This window comes from Arachis duranensis, chromosome 9 (genome assembly GCF_000817695.3).
Source record: "Arachis duranensis cultivar V14167 chromosome 9, aradu.V14167.gnm2.J7QH, whole genome shotgun sequence".
NCBI lineage: Eukaryota > Viridiplantae > Streptophyta > Magnoliopsida > Fabales > Fabaceae > Arachis > Arachis duranensis.
Window position 1 is genome coordinate 30,566,909 of NC_029780.3, and position 21,721 is coordinate 30,588,629.

Genomic DNA, 21,721 nt, shown 5'->3' on the forward strand with positions numbered 1-21,721 from the left:
TTATGTTACCATTTCTTTTTCTTGGTTTGTGGCCATAAACTCAAATAAATCTATTAAGGTACCTAATTGCAGTTCGCAATAAGATCCTAAGGACTTTCTTCAAACTAGCATTTCATATCACCAAGATTTGGATTCCAAATTATTTCAAGAACAATCTCCAATTTCAAAAATTTCTTAAGTTACTCCGCACAATAAAAACAGATCGATGCCTCAGTTTATTTCCTAAAATTAGAAACTCGAGAAGTCCAGCATGCTCCAAAGGTAATAAATCCATTATGCATTATTCACTTCTTGCAAATAGTCAAATACTTGGTTTCTAATACTTAGATGCGGTAAAAATTCAGGAGAGTGCAGGATACTACTACTCATGTAGGAGCAAGAAAAAAATAATTGAGTCAATGCATTGAAGAAAGTGCTTGGAAAATAGAAGCGAGGATAACACATAATTCAAGGCTTTCGATGTAAGTATTCGAAATGAACTTTCATATTTTGCATAAAGGTCGCGAAAACTAAAGGATACATAATATTAGGAATGTTAACGTTGGACTGTTAAAATCCTAAATATGAGATGTGCTTCTCAGTATTTTACTATTTTTAAAGACCTCAGGCTCAGCCGATCGATTCCTTTAAATAAGGAAACAAAAATTAATTACAAAGTAACACGCTTTGAGGTAAAAGGTGCAATAAAACAAAAACCAATAGAAACCAGAGGAAGATTGCACCATCCTAAAGGAAAATTTGAACTATTCTTCATCTAATTTTTTCTAACCTTGTTTTTTTTTCTTTGAAACTACAACCCATCCATCCTCTGCTTCACCTGCATCCTTTTTGAGAGGCTCATCATCAATCCGCATGTTACCTGAACTCATGTTTGATTCAGATTTTGGAATGTCCACATCCATGTTTGAAGTAGCTTGCCTAGCACTGCTTTCACCATTTTGACCACCTTGGACATCATCATCTTCCTCATCCTCATCATCATCCTTATCATTCACAATCTATTTCAAAAAAAAATCATTAAAAAAAAACTACTACTACCTACTACTTCAAAATTCAAGTAATGTGGATGAGCTTCCAGTTGCATCTTAGCAAAGATGTAAACAAGAGAAAATGTTCATGTGTCAGCCAACAAAACACTTTTTTCACTATATGTGGGGTTGAGTACATGAACCAAAATGACACCATGATGCGCTATTATGAATCATGTTTGAACATTTAAGCTCATTTAGAAATTAGAAGTTATAGAATTAAAATATTAATGTTTCTCCTCCTATAATATGACCTAAATATAGTATGGGCAAAGCAAACTCATGCATCACATTCCCATCAAATAATATACTTTAACTTGCTCCCTCCTAAAAAAATCCAGTCATATAGGACAAGGAAAAGCCTCAATCAACCATATACACAAGTGTAAATGCAAATTTATAGAATAGCAATATAACACAAGGTTCATACTCATTCCAAAATATTATGCTGTCATTTACCTGTGGCACTGCACGAGGATGCGCAGCTTGGTTAACAATGGCCTGCCTATAACGCTCAATGGTCACAAAGTTTCCTTCTAAGCATTCCTCATGCATATCCATTAGAATTTCAGCTACCTACATTAGTTCGTAATAGTAACATGAACATGGAAAAAATGAGAATCACAATAAAACACTGCAAATACACAGATACATCACAAAGGAGTCATTAGCAGTGGCATACACAGCTTTAATTTCTTTTAAGTTTGAAGAAAAGACCTTAGGACACAGTTCACATTAAGTTTAATCTATGCTGCAAATGGATATGGACACCAGAGCCCTACTTAACTGCTTCTTTTCGAATAAAATACATACAAAACAAAAGGTATATCAAGATTTTAAAATACAAAATAGAAACATATGACATGTACCTGAAAATTGGTGACTAATGATATGTTCATTCCAAAAACTAAAGACTAAATAGAGTACCATTAATTATGCCTATGATGGCCAAATATTAAGTTTTCAGTTTCCACCTATGAATAAAAAGACAGGGAAGACTGATGTGATCGAGGTGGTAAAAAAAATTCAACCCTCTCCAAAGAGAGTTTCCTAAGATTCAAACCCTCAACCTTGTAGTTAAAGTTCAACTAACATTCAACCCACTTCCATTGGGCTTAACAAATTAGATAACTTTATTTTCAAACACTATGGTAAACTAACAATAACAACTACATTTAACCCTTAATTATTGCAAACAAGCAACATGAGCAAAATTCAACAACAAATAATATCTATTAATCCAATAAAGAAAGAAAGATGCACCTCTTTAATGCTGCCATAGTCAACCCCTACATTGAGCAAAAACATGCCATCATCGAGTTTATCCTTCAAGTCATCAATATCAAGCCGCTCTGCGAATCATTCAAAAAATAAAAAAAATTAAGGATCTAAAACAAAATAACAATAATTGAAGCAGTGTAATAGCGAGCAACCTCTGGATTGAGTGAACCAGGAGAGGATATCGGTGGCGAGGTTATCGGCCTTGAGGCGGGAGTCAGGGCCACCCCACTGGTTCTCGACGGCGTCACGAAGAGTGGACCAACGCAACAAAACAAAGCCGCACGGCGGAGAGGGTGACAGAGTTGGGGCGGAGAGGCGAGCAGAGACGTGGCTGGAGAGGAGAGCAGAGAGGCGAATAGAGACGCGGATGACAGAGATGCTGGTGGCAACGACGCGGGCAGGCAGAGAAGCGGACGACGACGCAGGAGTCGAACCGATTAGCAGCACAGGAAGAGAGATGGAAAACAGACCAATGATGCCGGCGGCGACCACTCTTGCGGTGTTGGAAGACAGAGACGGAGGATGAAGGAGAGAAGAGGAAGGTAGGCAGCAGGAGTAGCCAAGGGTGATTTAGGGTGTCTTTTAGGTGTGCATGGGCCGGGTGTAATCGGGTTTGATGTGACCCTGATTCGGTTTGAAATATATACCGGGTCTATTTATTAGACCCGAATCCGACCCTAGACCCGATGAAACTTATACACTTTTGGATCATGATTATACCGGGTAAAAATCGGGTGAAAACTGGGCCATAACATTATATTACCTTGATACCTTCTTATAAGCTAGCATGTAAAAATATCCAAATTTTTAAGACTCCAACCATTATTTGACAGGGTAAAATTTACTTAGAAAAATATAATAAGAACCAACTCTTCTTTAAAATTAAAGCATAACTATTCTCAAGGACTTATTTGTCTTTCGAACTTTATTTGTAAAATGACGTCAAGGACTTATTTGTCCTTTGAACTTTTTTCCCCTTCCAACGTGGCACTGTAACGGACACCTGGACACCGTTTCAGCCACGTCAGCCAGTTCCGTTAGGTGTATAAGAGGCAAATAGACGGAAGGACTAAATTGTCCTCCGTTTGTTAAAGTCAGGGACTTTTTTGTATTTAAATTTTGTCAGGGATGTATTTGTCAAAAGTTTGAAAAGTCAGGGACCTATTTGTCTTTTTCCCCTTTTTTTTCCTTTTTTAAAAAATGTAACCTAAGAGGCTAAGGACAGCAAATGCATGTTATCAGAACCGGCCGATTTGATTTGATTTGCTTTCTAGTTGCATTTAACCTGGCGTTGACCAATCAAAACCGCCGAAAACCAAATAACTCAAGGAGGGAGTTCTAACCTTGGTGCTATCCTTATTCTTGAGAGGTTTCTTCCATTTTTCATGGAAAAACAAATAACTCAACAATTTGAAGATATATTTCCAATATTCGATGAAAAAGATGGTTTTAGATCGACAATATGTATTAAGCAATACTGGAACGCTAGAAAAACTGAGGAGCAGAGATTCATAGAGGTGAAAAGAGGTTTGAAAGGCATTTCAGTTAAGAAAGGCACTCAATCCATTTGTCAATTTGAAAACATTCAAAATTGCGTTCTATCATTGCTACCAACCGAATATGCGTCCAAGCTTGCTAAAAATTTGCTGGAATGAAGTTGCAGAATGAAAAATTGAGTGGGAAGAGATTAAAGCTAGACTAAAGTAACCACAGCAACCACCTCAAATCGATCAAGAAGCAACCAAATCTCAGCTATCAACAGAACAAGACTCGCAGCAGCATCAACAGAAATTCAAGAAAAAAGAGAGGCCGAAATCGATGCAAATTCAGATTCAACAAGCAATTTAGCAACAAATCTAACAACAGATCACAAATTCAATTTCACAAGATCAGTTCACAATTCAACAAGTCCAGAATATGAAATTGTGGAAGAAGAAGAATCATATTTCAATTTTGAATTTCAACCACAACAACAACAACAAGAATCACACAGAAATTGCAGTTCAAGTACGAATTCAAAATTCAAATCCAGAAATTCAATAAAAAATATCTCTAAATCTAGAAAATCAAGTACGCTTAGAGACAATTACCAAAAAAGTAGAATTATAAATCAAGTACGCTTAGAAATTATGATAATACTAAATTGTACCTTCTGATTTGGCAATTAATAAAAAAACACAGAACAAAGAATTTAAAGTAAAAAAAAATTGAATTAACAACCCAACCAAAAAATCAAGAACAACCCAACCAAAGAACAAATTAGAATCAACAATAGGGAAGACCACGAAAGAATAAAAATAAATCAGAATCAAACCAACAATAAGAATAAAAAACTTCAGAATAAAAACAAATCAGAATCAAAATCAAACAGAGGCTCCATTACAGATTCAAATGCAAGGAAGGATGACGACGCTGGAAACGGAGAGCTGGCGACGGAGGCAGGAACAGAGATGGCACCGGCAATGGTGGAACAGAGCTTCGCGACGGAGATAGGAGGCGAGCCCGGTGACTATAAGCTTCCACTGTTGAGAGTCTGAGACGTTAGCTGAGTGAGAGACCGAGTGAGCTTCGAAGCTCCAACCGGCGACGGCGTCAGGAGGTCCGGTGGCTGAATGAAAGGGAGGGACTGAGCCCACCGGCGTTGAGAGGAACAGCTAGCTCGAAGGTCATGGGAGGGACGAGGGAGGGTGTGTTGCTGCGCTGTTGAAGAATGCTGTCAGACTAGGTGTTAAACGCCCATTCTGCTATCCTTACTGGCATTTAACGCCCAGAATGCTGCCATTTTGGGCGTCAAACGCCCATATTGCTATCCTTATTGGCGTTTAAACGCCAGTAAGCTCGTCCTCCACGGTGTGCTATTTTTTATGCTGTTTTTTATTCCTGCTTTAATTCTGCAGCTGTTTTAGTGACTCCACATGATCATCGACCTAAAGAAAACATAAACTAATAATAGAAAATAAAATGAAAAAGTAATTAACATAGATAAATAAGATTGGGTTGCCTCCCAATAAGCACTTCTTTAATGTTAGTAGCTTGACAGGAAGCTCTTACAGAGCTTCACAGATACTCAGAGCATGATTATGGCCTCCCAACACCAAACTTAGAGTTTGAATGTGGGAGCTCTGCTTGACTCTGTATGGAGAGAATTGGGTGAAGCTTTTCATGCTTCTTCTCCATGTTTACAGAAGAAGATCCTTGAGCCTTAAACACAAGGTAGTCCTCATTCAATTGAAGGACTAGCTCTCCTCTATCCACATCAATCACAGCTCTTGCTGTGGTTAGGAAGGGTCTTCCAAGGATGATGGATTCATCCTCATCCTTCCTATTGTCTAGAATTATGAAGTCAGCAGGGATGTAGAGGCCTTCAACCTTCACTAAGACATCCTCTACAAGTCCATAAGCCTTTTTCATTGATTTGTCTGCCATCTCTAGTGAGATTCTTGCAGCTTGTACCTAAAAGATTCCTAGTTTCTCTGTTACAAAGAGTGGCATGAGGTTTATACCTGACCCAAGGTCACACAGAGCTTTCTCAAAGGTCATGGTGCCTATAGTACAAGGTATTAAGAACCTTCCGGGATCCGGTTTCTTCTGAGGTATTTTCAGCTGAACCAAGGCATTCAGTTCATGGATGAGCAATGGAGGTTCATCCTCCCAGGTCTCATTACCAAATAACTTGGTATTTAACTTCATGATTGCTCCTAGATACCAAGCAACTTGCTCTTAAATAATATCTTCACCCTCTTCAGAGGAGGAATATGGATCAGAGCTCCTGAATGACAATAGTAAGTTCAGTGAAATCTCTATGGTCTCTGTCTAAGCCTCATATTTCTTTGGTTCCTCATTATGGAACTCCTTATTGGTCAGTGGATGTCCAGCAAAGTCTTCCTCACTGGAAATCACTGCCTCTTTCTCCTCTATAGGTTCGGCCATTTTGGTTATATTAATGGCCTTGCACTCTCTCTTTGGATTCTCTTCTGTATTGCTTGGTAGAGTACTATGAGGAGTTTCAGTAACTCTTTTACTCAGCTGACCCACTTGTGCCTCTAAATTTTTTATGGAGGACTTTGTTTCAGTCATAAAACTGAGAGTGGTCTTAGATAGATCAGAGACTATGTTTGCTAAGCCAGAGGGGCTCTGCTCAGAATTCTCTATCTGTTGCTGAGAAGATAATGGAAAAGGCTTGCTATTGCTAAACCTATTTCTCCCACCATTATTATTATTAAAGCCTTGTTGATGCTTCTGTTGATCCTTCCATGAGAAATTTGGATGATTTCTCCATGAAGAATTATAGGTGTTTCCATAGGATTCTCCCATATAATTCACTTCTTCCATTGCAGGATTTTCAGGGTCATAAGCTTCTCCTTCAGAGGAAGCTTCTTTAGTATTGCCGGATGCAGCTTGCAACCCAGTCAGATTCTAAGAAATCATATTGACTTGCTGAGTCAATATTTTGTTCTGAGCCAATATGGCATTCAGGGTATCAATCTCAAGAACTCCTTTCTTCTGAGTCATTCTATTACTCACAGGATTTCTTTTAGAAATGTACATGAACTGGTTATTTGCAACCACCTCAATGAGTTCCTGAGCTTCTGCAGGCGTTCTTTTCAGATGAAGAGATCCACCAGAAGAGTGGTCCAACGACATCTTGGACAATTCAGACAGGCCATTATAAAATATATCCAAGATGCTCCATTCTGAAAGCATGTCAGAAGGACACCTTCTGGTCAATTGCTTGTATCTTTCCCACGCTTCATAGAGGGATTCACCTTCTTTCTGTCTGAAGATTTGGACATCCACTCTAAGCTTGCTCAGCTTTTGAGGTGAAAAGAATTTGGCCAAGAAAGCAGTGACCAACTTATCCCAAGAGTTCAGGCTTTCTCTAGGTTGTGAGTCCAACCATGTCCTAACTCTGTCTCTTATAGCAAAGGGGAAAAGCATAAGTCTGTAGACCTTGGGATCAACCCCATTGGTCTTAACAGTATCACAGATCTGCAAGAATTCAGCTAAGAACTGATGAGGATCTTCTGATGGAAGTCCATGAAATTTGCAGTTCTGCTGCATTAGAGAAACTAATTGAGACTTAAGCTTAAAGTTGTTTGCTCCAATAGCAGGAATTGAGATGCTTCTTCCATAGAAGTTGGATGTTGGTGCAGTATAGTCACCAAGCATCTTCCTTGCATCTCTAACATTGTTGTTGGGTTCGGCTACCATGTCTACTTCTTTTTTGAGATTTTCTGTAAGGTCCTCTCCGGAGTGTTGTGCTTTAACTTCTCTTAGCTTCCTCTTCAGAGTCCTTTCAGGGTCAGGATCAGCTTCAACAAGAATGTCCTTATCCTTGTTCCTGCTCATGTAAAAAAGAAGAGAACAAAGAGGATAGGATCTGGAATCCTCTATGTCACAGTATAGAGATTCCTTTATGCGAGTATAAGAATAGAAGAAGAGAAGAATGAGAAGAGAGAAGAGAGAAGAGAGAGGGGTTCGAATTATGAGTAGAAGAGAAGTGTTAGCAATTAAATAAAATAAATAGAAGGGGATGAGAGAGAGAGTATTCGAAATTTAAAAGAGGGAAAAGAAAAACATTTTTATTTTTATTTAATTAATTAGGTTAGTTTCGAAAATATTAAAAAATATAATTAGAATTTAAAACAATTAGTTAATCAAAAAGAGTTTTGAAAAAGTGGTTGGTTGTTTTCGAAAGTGAGAAGTGAAAAAGTGGTTATGTGAGTTTGAAAAAATAAGAAATAGTAAACTTTTTAAAATTAAAACAAATAAGTCAAGTAGCTAGTTGCTAAAGATTTGAAAGTAAATTTTGAAAAAGATAAGAAGTTAGAAAAAGATTTTGAAATTAAAATTTTAAAAGATATGATTGAAATTTATTTTTAAAAAGAATTAAGAAAGAATTTAAAAAGATTTAATTTTTAAAATTAAAATTGATGACTTGACTAACAAGAAACTAAAAGATATGATTCTAAAATTCAAAGATTGAACCTTTTTTAACAAGAAAGTAACAAACTTAAAATTTTGAATCAAAACATTAATTGTTAGCAAGGATTTTCGAAATTATGAGATAAGATTAAGAAAAAGATTTTTGAAAAGAAATTAAAAAGAAATTAAACAATCATTAATTTTTGGAAAGCGAAATTGAAAAATGAATATTTGTAACATTTTTATGCAGAAAATTATGAATTAAAACATGAAAATTCGAAAAAAAATTGAATTAGAAACTAACTTACCTCCTTTGTGTCATCCTGGCGTTAAACGCCCAGAATGCTATCCATTCTGGCATTCAACGCCCACTTGGCTGCCTCTTTGGGCGTTTAACGCCCAGCTAAATACCCTGACTAGCGTTAAAGGCCAGGAATCCTTCTTTGTTGGGCGTTTTTTTGAACGCCCAGAATGCTGCCATTTCTGGCGTTAAATGCCCAGAATATTGCCCATTCTGGCGTTTAACACCCAGAATGATATCTTTACTGGCATTAAACGCCCAGAATGATAGCCATTCTGGCGTTTAATGCCCAAAATGCCTCTTTACTGGCATTTTAACGCCAGTGAGCTCTTTTTCTCAGTGAATCTTCTCCTTTATGTTCTGAACCTTCATTTCTCTGTATTATTTACTGACAAAATCTAAATTTTAATTTTTTTTGAATTAAAATTTTGACTTGACTAACAAAAAACAATTAAATTTTAAAAATTTTGACCAAGTCAGCTCAAAATTTCGAAAATTATGAGAAGAAAAAGGAAAAGATATTTTTTTTTTACTTTTGACTTTTGAATGAGGAGAGAGAAAAACAACAAAATGAGACAAAATATAAAAATTTAAGATCAAAACGAATAATGCACGCAAGAACACTTTGAATGTCAAGATGAACACCAAGAACACTTTGAGGATCATGATGAACATCAAGAACATATTTTTAAAAATTTTAAGAAAAGAAAGACATGTAAGACACCAAACTTAGAAATTTTGAATGTTTAGATACTATGAATTCGAAAATGCACAAGAAAAATAAGAAAAGACACAAAATAAGAAAAATGTAAAGATCAAACAAAGATAATCATCAAGAACAACTTGAAGATCATGAAGAATACCATGCATGAGTTTTCGAAAATTTAAGAAAAATTAAAACATGCAATTGACACCAAACTTAAAATTTGACACTAGACTCAAACAAGAAACACAAAATTTTTTTGGTTTTATGATTTTATTAAATTTTTTTTGAAATTATTTTGGAAAAAAAAATAAAGAAATTCAAAATTTTTAATAAGAATTCCAAGATTCATACAATGTTAGTCTAAAGTTTCGGTCCAAAAGAATTAGACATGGCCAAATGGCCAGCCAAGCTTTAGCATAACAAATACAGATATGTGGAAACCTCAGTCCAAAAGATTGGACATGGCTTAACAGCCAGCCAGGCTTCAATATATCTCATGAAGCTCTAGAATTCATTCTTAAAAATTCTGAAGAACATTTTTTCGAAAACTTTTTGAAAAGAAAATAAAGGTTGAAACAAGAAAGAAGGTTACCTAATCTAAGCAACAAGATGAACTGTCAGTTGTCCAAACTCGAACAATCCCCGGCAACGGCACCAAAAACTTGGTGCACGAAATTGTAATCACACTTTTGCAACTCCGCACAACTAACCAGCAAGTGCACTGGGTCGTCCAAGTAATAAACCTTACGTGAGAAAGGGTCGATCCCACGGAGATTGTCGGCTTGAAGCAAGCTATGGTCATCCTGTAAATCTTAGTCAGGCGGATTCAAATGGTTATGAGGTTTTAATAATTAAAAGATAAAATAAACATAAAATAAAATAAAAATACTTATGTCATTCATTGGTGGGAATTTCAGATAAGCGTTTGGAGATGCTTTGTTGCTTCTGAACCTCTGCTTTCCTATTGTCTTCATCTAATCATGCGTGCTCCCTTCCATGGCAAGCTGTATGATCCTCTCAGTGAAAATGGTCCAGGCTACGGTTTCTGTATGACTAATCAACTGTCGGATTTCTCGTCTCGGATGAAAAATACCAGGCACAGCTACCGCACGGCTAATCAGCTGTCGGTTCCCACTTGTGTCGAAATAAGATCTCTCTATCCTTTTGCACACTGTCACTGCGCCCAACATTCGTGAGTTTGAAGCTCGTCACAATCATCCCATCCCAGATCCTACTCGGAATACCACAAACAAGGTTTAGACTTTTCGGATCTCAGGAATGCTACCAATTGGTTCTAGCCTATACCACGAAGGTTCTAACCTCATGGACTCGGTCCGTGAATCAGAGACCCAAGAGATTATACTCCGGCTGTCATCCAATGACTACGTTGAACATCATGTAGACCGCTTGTGGTTGTTAGGTACGCGGATCTTGGCTAAGCGAGTAACGAAGATAGTGGGTGATTGTCACGGGTCACCCCTTTATTCTGACTTAATTGAATTAAGTACGAGAGTATATATTGGAGAAAAAGTAAGCGTGAATTTAAAGAGAAACAATAGTACTTGCATTAATTCATGAAGAACAGCAGAGCTCCGCACCTTAATCTATGAGGTGTAGAAACTCCACCGTAGAAAATACATAAGAGAAAAAGGTCTATGCATGACCGAATGGCCAGCCTCCCCAGGTAAACAATTGCATAAGCTCCCAAAGTATATGAAGTTATTAAACAATAGTAAAAAGTGCTATTTATACTAAACTAGTTGCTAGGGATTACAGAAAATAAGCAACTAAGTGCAGATAGTGCCGAAATCCACTTCTGGGGCCCACTTGGTGTGTGCTTGGGTTGAGCATTGAACTTTACACGTGCATAGGCCTTTTCTAGAGTTAAACATCATCTTGGATGCCAGTTTGGACGTTTAACTCTAGTTCTGGTGCCAGTTCTGACGTTTTACGCCAGAAAAAGGGTCTCTGGTGGGCGTTTGGACGCTAGTTTGGGCCATCAAATCTCGGTAAAAGTATGGACTATTATATATTGCTGGAAAGCCCAAGATGTCTACTTTCCAACACAATTGAGAAAGCATCAATTGTGTTTCTATAACTCTAGAAAATCTACTTCGAGTGCAGGAGGGTCAGAATCCAACAGCATCTGCAGTCCTTTTCAGCCTCTGAATAAGACTTTTGCTCAGGTCCCTCAAATTCAGCTAGAAAATACTTAAAATTATAGAAAAATACACAAATTCATAGTAAAGTCTAGAAATATGATTTTTGCATAAAAACTAATAAAAATATAATAAAAAGTAACTAAAACATGATAAAAACTATGTAAAAACAATGCCAAAAAGCGTATAAATTATCCGCTCATCAGCCCCCCTCTAATATTTCATCTACCTCCGTTCCTGATTGAAAGCTTCCTTTGAAACCTCAACTGCCACCTTGTCTGAACATTTATTCATGTACTTGAACAAATATTTGATAGTATTTGACTTGTTGTAGTATTCTACGTTAACATGCGCTTGATAAGACATTAGCAGATACGCATTGTAAGAAATTACATTCCTATTATCCATATGGAATCCCTTCCTTTCAGTAACTACTCTTGTGTCTTATCTTCTATATGATGGGTATCCACTATCATTAATAACTGTGGTGTTATTAAATATTTTAGGATAATATTTGGTGTAGTATCCATCTCTCATGCAGGGAGATTTTGAGCAAATGGTCCATAAATCATATATTTTGACACAGTTCTAAATAATTTTGGGTATCGAACAGGATTGGACAATCCTAACAATATTAACCGGTCAATTTAAGTTATTATTATTATCTTGTGTTCTCCACTCCACAAAAAAATATGAATATATGGTGCACCTCTCTTTTAGAATTTTACCATGTACATAATTATAATAAAAAGATAAAAAAATAATATGTTATAAATAAACTATCTATTATATATATATATGCTTTGATAAATATATAACTGTGCAAATAATTTAACAAAAAAATTTTCTAAAAATAAGGTTAAATGTTGAGCAATACCTGCCTCTAACATTTCGAATGGAATTCCTTGCTTAAGATCCGAGGTTATCATGTCAAGCTTAATTTTGAACACTCTACATAATATATCTGGTTGGTCTTTAACCTTTAAATTCTTTGGATTATTAATTCTACCGATCTCTTGCCAACTCGAGTTACATGTCATTGTGATGAAGAGATCTGAATATTCATATATTTCTTACAAATTGCTAAAGTATCTTGATAATTATTAAACATGTATCTCATGCTATCTGTGAAAGACGCGAGTAGCTAGAACTTAGAATGACACATTTATCTGTTTTGGAAGCACGAATTTCATCCCTAACAACTATATCTTGAATCCCAACCCCTTGTATATATCACTCCTAATCTTATTATTAAATTAATTAATTAATTAATATTTTTATTTTATGCCCCTTTCAAAATAATGGTATGAGAAAAATTGAAATTCAATATTGTTTTAAAATATAAAACTCTTTTAATCTAATTAGAAAATAGAAATTAGAGATAATTGTTTTAGTTTCATTATAAATTGTATCTATCTTATTATTTGTCAATAAAAATAAAAAATTAATTATAATTTAAAAATTAATAATCTTATAAATTATGTAAATATCTAAAACTAACAACTTAAGAAAATGTATTTAAAAATTTAAAAATTAATAACCTAAGCAAATAACTTAAATTTTAAAAGATAACCACCTAAGCAAATAACTTATAATTTATAAATAAAGTTTTAAAAATTTCTAATAACAACACCTAAGCAAACAATTTCCAAGCTTAATGTATTAACGTCACATCAGCAAAAAATTCTCCATTTTTTTCAAACTACTAAATTAGTTCAATTTTTTAGGAACGATAGAAAAAAAATTAAGTATAGAAAAATATATATTAGTTTTTTTTAATCTAATATTTTGTAGTTAGCAAATTTGCTTATAAAGTATGTAAATAAAAAAGATATTTTTAGAGACATTTGCTTACTTAAGAATTAAAAAAAAATTATATTTTAAATTAAAAAGTTTAAACAAAGTGTTTTAATTAGCAATTAGAAATTAGAATTAGGGTTTTTTTAAATAATTACACATTAAAAATCAATAACTAACTTAATTATATCAACAATATTTCATATTAAAAATATAAAATTTTATGATATCAAATACTAAATTAGAAATTAACAAAATATCAACGGTATGAATTGAAAAAAAATCACAAGCAATAACCAAATAACATTAACTTATATTAAAAGAAAATTCTAAATTCCAAACATAAAAATTCAAAAAAAAAAATAACAACTTAAGAACAAATAATATTTTCACCAAAATAAATATATATTTGGTATTATTCTATTAGATAGACTTAAAAAGGGAATTTTAAAATATGCCCATTCAAATTCTCAATTTTTATTCTCAATCTTGATCATCTGGCAAGTTGAAGTATCTCCTTCCTCCCCCGAATCATTGGACTCCGAGAATAGTCACTTGGTTGGTGTAATAACATTTTTCAACACTTTAGATCTACCATTGTCCGTAATCTCGTTAGAGAATTCAAGTAATAAATTCTGTACAAAATACTACGTTAAATAAAAGACATCATTCTTACATTTTATTTTAACTCAATAATATTTTTTAAATAAAATTAGACTTCAACTTTAAAAAAACAAACAAAAAAATCTTTTGAAAGAGATAACCACAACTTGAATACTTGAAAATTTTTATAAAAACATATGTAGATTTCTTTAAATTTTACAAAAATATAGGTAGAATTTAAAATTTAAATTTTATTATATCAAATAAAATTAAAAAATTAGCTCCATGTAAATAATTAACAATCTTTTGAAATGTCAGTTACTTAATTATTTTACAATGATGAGTTGATATCAAATTTTATTTTATTTTATTTTAATTTTAAAACTTTAAAACATTAATTAATTAATTATTTTTTTAGAGAAAATAAATATTAGAATTACAATTTGTTATGGTTGCAAAAGATATTTTATATTTAAATTTCATTAACTTATCAATATTTAATTTAAGTATAATTTAAATTTAAAAAATAAATTTAAGTTTGACTTGAATATAAAAAATAAACAAACCTCTTATTCAGTGAATTTTTAAATATAAAAGAATTAAATAAATAAGATGAATAAATAAAAATAATTTATGCACAACAAATTGAAATTATCTATTTTTTAAATTTTTTTCAGTTAAGGATATTAACTGAAAGCAATTGATTGTACTAAACAATAGAAATATTGTATTATGTAATTCTAACTCATACTTTTATAGTTGATTTATAACTGAATTTTCTAAAACGTAATTGAGTTTGATTTGAATTGACTTAAATTTAAGATAAAATAAATAACTTTAAATTATAAACTCTAATAACTAACTAATTTAACACTATAGTTTTTTCGAAAATCAAAAAGAGTAAAAGAAATATAAGGTAACTACAATAATGACGTGAACTTATTTATTGCTATTAGTTAATTATTAAGTGAACTTAATTTTTTCGAAAATAATAATTTTTTAGCTTTTTCTGTAAATAAAAGAGTAATATTATTATAATTAAAGTAAAATGTAACTATAATTTAAACATTTAAAAGTAAGTTTTTAAGTAAATAATTTATAAATAATTTTTTAAATTAGTTCAACAATATTAAAAACTAAATATCTAACAACTTAAGAAAGTGTATTTAATAATTAACAACCTAAATAAATAATTTAAAATTTAAAAAATGACAACCTAAGCAAAACAACTTAAGCAAATAACTTAAAATTTAAAAAATAATCACCTAAGAAAATAACTTATAATTTATAAATAAAATTTTAAAAATTTCTAATGATGAAACCTAAGAAAATAATTTTCAAATTCAATGTATGAGCAACACGTGAGAAAAAAAAAACTCAAAATTTTAAAAATAACAACCTTAGTAAAACAACTTAAATAAATAACTTAAAATTTAAAAAATAACTACCTAAACAAAACAACCTAACGACGTAAAATAATAAATTTAATTTGATTTGAATATAGAAAATAAATTTCTTGATTCGGTGAGTTTTTAAATATAAAAAATATATGAATAAATAAAATAAACAAATAAAAATAATCTATGAACAAAAAAAACATAGATAACTTTACTAAGATTAAGTATAGAAAAATTTATGATTATAAAATATTGTAATTTATTATAAACTAAAATTTAAAAATTTAGTTAAAAGTTAATATTACAATATTAAAATATTTTTTTCTTAAAAAATGTTCCATACAAACTAATTTGTACGCATTTAACTTACACGTATTTTATTCACACGTTATTCGAACTAATTCAAAATGAACTACTTATAAACAAATTATATTTTTAGGAACTCGAGTCACAATTTTCTTGAAGGAATTGAATTAATTCGCAAAAAAATTATGTTTATAGAAAATAAAAAGTTTAAATATATAGCTAAAGAATCCAAAAAAATTGATTACCCATCATCGACTTCCAATTCAATAACATTATATTTGATAGACTTATGATACTTTTTAAGAGTCTTCTCACTTTCAATTTGAGCAAGATCGATATTTAATCATATCTAAAATAGATTAAGATAAAAAGGGTTTGTTGTTAATAACTATGCTAAGAAAAAATCGATAAAATAAATAATTTCATAATTGAATTTAATTTTTTGTAAAACAATAAATTTACCAACCAAATATATGAAATCGAATCCAGAGGCATTGAGAGTGTCAAAACTCACAAAACTAAATCCATATTGAGCGATACTTTATGAACAAATAACTTAAAATTAAAAAGTACAACTTAAGCAAATAATAATAATTTATAATTTAAAACAGTAATTAACTTAAAATTTACAAATAACTACCTAAGCAAAATAACTTAAAATTTAAAAAGTAACCACATAAGCAAAACAACTTAAATTTAAAAAGTAGCAACTTAAGAAAATAATAATTTATAATTTATAAATAAAATTTTAAAATTCAAAAGATTAATAGGCAAATAACTTAAAATTAAAAAGTAAAAATCTAAGTAAATAATTTAAAATTTAAAAAATAACAACTTAAATAAATAACTTAAAATTTAAAAAATAACTACCCAAACAAAACAACTTAAAATTTAAAAAATAACAACCTAAGTAAAATAACCTAATTCGAAATTAAAAAGTAACAACCTAAGCAAATAATAATTCATAATTTATAAATATAATTTTAAAATTTCTAGTGACGACACCTAAACAAATAAATTTCCAAACTCAATATATGAACGCCACGTCACGAGCTTCCTATTTATATTATTATAAAGATTACATTGTTTTAGGGTATAAGTCTGTTTTGTTAAAAAGAAAAATCCAAGAACTTTTTGAGTTTTACCTAACGAGTTTTTAAAATAAATTTTATATGAAATTAGCAATTATTTCTCTTAATTGAATGGTAAAAATGATCATTTTACTTTTTTTTCCCACTGAATCAACTAGAACGATCCAATTTTTAGAATAATACAAGTTTAAAACACCTGCAATATACGGGTAGCATCCATGTATATATGAATATTGTAAGACTCAAAACTTTTGAAGAGTCTTATTATGATAAAGTTTTAAATCATATAATTATTTGAGTCTTAATTTTAGAAATTTTTTTTATTAAAGATAATTAAGGCAAGTTTTAATTTATTACATTTGAAATACGTTATGATTATTATCCAATTTTATAATTATTAGATTATTTTCTATATTTAAATTATAAAGTTGATAGTTAAGAAATAATAAGAACTTTATATGAATTGGATTAAATAATTAATATTTTAAATATTAATACTGCTATTTTGGAAAATGAAGAAATTAAGTATATTATTTCTAATTTTTGAATTTGAACATTCTATTGAAAATAATTTGTAAAATTGAGAAGCAAATAGTATTTTTCTATATATAATTAGTGTTGGATTTAATTTGGGTTTCAACTACTATATTATTCCCAATTTTATTTGAAATTACCAAATTATCCATAACCCTAATTTTACACAACACCCTAACCTCTCTAACCCTAGCAGCCGCCACCGAAACCCTTCCCCCCAAGGACCTAGTAGCAGCAACGCACTCAGAGTTTCCCTTTACCATGAATGAAAGAAAGAAGGAGACAAGGGGGAAATCAGAAACACAACATGAACACACCCATGAAGCACTGTTGGTTGAAGAAGAAGAAGAGAAGATGCTGCCCTTTCACCACCGCTGATGCCCTCCACCGCCGTGCTGCGTGAAAGCTAATGCCGCCGTTCCTGCCGTCGTTTAGCCGCCATTAGCACCGCCGAAGCTCCGGCCATCACCGTCGTAAGGAAGCTCACCGGAGTTGCTGGAGGCTGCCACCGCTCTGTCTGGTTCTGTGTTGAGTCGCACCGTCGTGCCTGGTTATCGGAAAATTTTGTCGGTAAGGGTCTTGTCATTAGCCTCTGTCCTTTTGAATTTCGAGAATACTATAGTCACTGCATATTGGTTTCAGTTGTCATGATTGGAATTCCTCGCCGCTGCAGCTTGAGGTGGCTGCCGCCAAATTGGCTCGGAGACCACCGCTGTTTCGGTTCAACCGTTCTTTCTTCATTTTGGTAAGCATCTTCGATTTGAAAGCCCTTTGGTTACTGTTCTGTTACCTCACACTGAGGTTTGTGCCGTTAATTGCTATAAGATTGAGTTTCAGTTGTTATATATCGCGATTAGAGTTGTTATGGTTACTGCGAATGTGGCTTGGAGCTGAGGTTACGGTTGTCGGTGATTTGGGATTGAGATAGAAGGTTCCTGTGACACGGTTGGGTTATGGTTTTGAGTTTTGAGGTAGGGGCGCTTTCCGAAAACTATATTTTATATTTTAGAATTATTACATATGGATACTGACGTGAGACGATGTGTATTTGGTGATTGTATCAGTCTTACGTATTGTTTGGTTGTCTTGAATGATTATGGGTGTTTGTTTGACTGGATTGTTGTGCGACTTTATGAAACAGAATGTTTTTGAAGTTGATTCTTTTAAAGATTTGAGATCGAGTTTAATCCGTTGAGGATTGATTTGAGTTGAGTTGATTTTCTTGATAATTATTTCAATGATGTGGAAAGTCGAATGCACTTCTGAATTCAGCCTGGTTTATTTTAATTGATTTGGTTTTGGACAAATGATTTTGTTATTGAACCGTTTCTTTAAAGCTTTGGAAATGAGTCTAATCAGCTGATACTGATTTGATTTTGGAACGGTTTTCTTGAAATATGAAAATGAGGTGACTATTGGATTTAACTTGCTCTTGAACTGATTTTGGATTTGGACCATTGAAAAGGATTGTGGAACGGTTTTGTTGGGACCCAAACTGGGTGGCAAAGTCCAAGTTTTAGGGGAGGTGCTATCGAAATTCTGGTAGAATTCGGGACTTTATTGAAATGTTATCTGGAAAAATTATGAATTAAAGACTCCTACTATTTATTTGAATTATCAAGAAAGAGGTGATTCATGTTTTTGAAATGAATTGTTAAAGAGGAAATTGTGATTTAGTCTTGTTTCTTAAGAAAAGCATTGTATCTCTTATGGGAGAAAGTTATTTAAATGAAACTTATGTTTTAAAATAGTTTTAAATGTGAAAAGGGTTATGTCTTGAAATTTGACTTCACGGTTTCAATTAAAAGAGTTTCAGTGACTTTGAAAGAACTTGAACGTCTATTGACAAGTTTCTTTTAAAATGTTTTGGGAAAAGTTTTAAGTACTCTATGGATTTTGAATTTTCACAAGACTAAAAAAATTTTGGGCAGTTTGAAACGCTTTAGAATTTATCATGGGGTTGAAGCTGGTTTTGCTTAAGTAAAGGAAACGGCTTTGAAAGGAGTAATTAATGACATGACTCGGTTTTGGCTTAGATCCTATTTTATTACTCAAGTCAGGAAGCCAAAGTTTTAATGATTTTAAGTGAATTTGATGAAATGAGTTATGTTATTCTCCCCTAAAGACTTGAGACTTTGTCGAGGAACTTTTGATATAAAATCCCGTTGTTGGATGGATGATTCTGAATATTTCAAAATAAATCTTTAATTTCCATGGTTTTGGAAGTTTTGGAAAGATGATGCCGAGAGTGGCTTTGTTTTAAAAAGGGAACTTACCTTGAGAAAAAGGGGCTTATGAGCCTGAGATGAATTGAGAAATGGGAACTTTAAAGCCAAGGCTGAAAAGAGTTGAAATTTGATTTCAAAGTGAAATGAATTGAGAAAAAGTGATTTATGGCTTAAATGCTGATTTTATGAATTTGATGATGTTGAATGGTGGAAGTGCTATTTAGTTATGAGCCGAAATAGCTGTGTATGATAATGAATCATGGCTGATTGCGAAATATGTTATGAGCCGGATGACTGACTATGAATTATGAATTTAAGCCGAATGGCTGAGATGAATGTTGATTCATGGCTGAGAATGACTACATATATGCTGAGATATTGATAATTGTGATTTTTCTCTTCCACTATCTGAGGCACGAGTTTCCCTGGAAGAAACAGTGGCTAGCCACCATGTGCTCCAGGTGGAGACTCGAGACCCTATGTCGTAAGTGTGGCCGGGCATTGTGAAAGTTCCGGATGAGTGACGTTGGGATTTTTGCTAGTAAAGAATTTTGTAAAAATATAGTCGCGTTGTGAGTATAGATTCTAAACCAACAGAAAATCCCTTTGTACAAACGTTTTGGTTGTCACAAGTAACAAAATCCAATAAATTTATAAACCGAAGTATTCAAACCTCGGGTCATCTTCTCAAGGAATTGCAGGGAAGTATGATTTATTATTGGTTATGGAAAAAATAGTGTTTGGGTTTGAAAAAGGTTTTGAGCAGGAGAAATAGATTGCAAGAATTAATAAATTAATAACTAATAAAACTCTTGGTAAGGTATAAAAACTGGAAGTCCTATCCCAGTTATCCTTATCAATTGTGATGAGAATTAGATTTTTCTCCCACTAAGTTAACCTCTAACTATGAAGGTAAGTCAAGTGGATGGAATAAGTTTGGTTCCTCAGGTCCTAGTCTTTCCTTGGAAAAGGCTAGAGTTATTGGAACTCGAGTTAATTCTTGAAGAATTCCAATTTTCAGTCAACAATGAGTTTGACAACTCAAGAGTTACCAATTAATCAATTAAAGCCAAGAATATAAAAAGCTTGATAAAAATCATAGATCTGAAAATACCTCAAATTATATTATTTAAGAAAATCCTAACAATAATGGTGCATAAGCCAAATAGGCAACATAAGTAATACAAGCATCAAAGTTTCTGAAAGTAAAAGAGAAATACAAAGTAAAAGGAATATTGAACCTAATATGAAGATGAGATAAATCCTAATCCTAATAGAAATCCTAATCCTAAATCCTAAGAGAGAGGAGAGAGCCTCTCTCTCTAAAAACTACATCTAAATTATGAAAAGTGAAAATTACCTTCTATCTGATTGTCATACTCCCCATGAATGCATTCCCTCATTTCATAACTTCTAATCTGTGCCTCTTGGATTTGGATCTGGGCCAAAAGGGCCCAAAAATCGCTGGAAACGAGATTTGCAAATTCTGCAGATCGCGCACGTCACGCGTCTGCGTGGGTCACGCGGTCGCGTCATCTGGAGTGTTGCTCTTCCACGCGGTCGCGTCAGTCATGCGCCCGCGTTAGTTGTATTTTGCAAGTCACGCGTTCGCCTCATCCATGCGCTCGCGTCGATTCTCTTTTGTGCGAACCACGCGTTCGCGTCGTCCATGCGGACGCGTCACTGCCAGTTGCTCTAAAACTCCAATTTGTGCTTTTCTTCCATTTTTGTATGTTTCCTTTCCATCCTTTAAATCATTCCTGCCCTATAAAATCTGAAAGTACTCAACACGCAAATCACGGCATCGAATGGTAATAAAGGATAATCAAATTTAATTATTTTAAAGCATAAGGAACATATTTTCTCATATATCACATAATAAGGAAGGGAAAGTGAAACCATACAATTTACATGAATAAGTAGGTGAAGGGTTGGATAAATCACTTAAATTGAGCTCAATATACATCATAAAATATGTGTTTATCAACCTCCCCACACTTAAACAATAGCATGTCCTCATGCTAAATCCAAGATAAAGAATAAGGTAAAGTGGTGGAATCTCATGCAATGCAATCTATCCTAGATGCAACTACCTAAATGAGTCATGCAAATCTAGTTATTATTCACCTATATATAAAGCTTTACATGTAGTTAAATTAATTCACATTCTCAAGGAATCATATACGCATAGCCAACCTTAGATAATGTTAAAGCACTTTTACAATTGAGATGGGTAAATAAAATATTTTTCAAACTTGCAAGACAATTAACAATAGATGTAGAGATATATTGTGATGAGCTATTGAACCCTCACTGGATTTGGTGTTTACTCTCTAGTCACTCAGTGTTTATTGGGTTAATCACT

General features: G+C 32.8%; 1 protein-coding gene and 1 non-coding gene across 2 annotated transcripts; one reads left to right on the forward strand and one right to left on the reverse strand.

Annotated features, from left to right (window-relative positions):
• Positions 1-438: 438 nt before the first annotated feature.
• On the reverse strand, positions 439-17,391 carry LOC107465310 (uncharacterized). The gene is made up of 6 exons (XM_016084295.3): positions 17,269-17,391; positions 3,081-3,091; positions 2,462-2,802; positions 2,292-2,380; positions 1,488-1,604; positions 439-998 (listed from the first exon to the last, which is right to left on the reverse strand). Exons 1-6 carry the CDS (start codon positions 17,389-17,391, stop codon positions 765-767), a joined length of 915 nt encoding a protein of 304 aa, XP_015939781.1. The 3' UTR covers positions 439-764.
• On the forward strand, positions 7,008-7,115 carry LOC127742122 (small nucleolar RNA R71). The gene has a single exon (XR_008003309.1). It is a non-coding gene; the product is annotated as a small nucleolar RNA R71 (small nucleolar RNA).
• Positions 17,392-21,721: the final 4,330 nt, after the last annotated feature.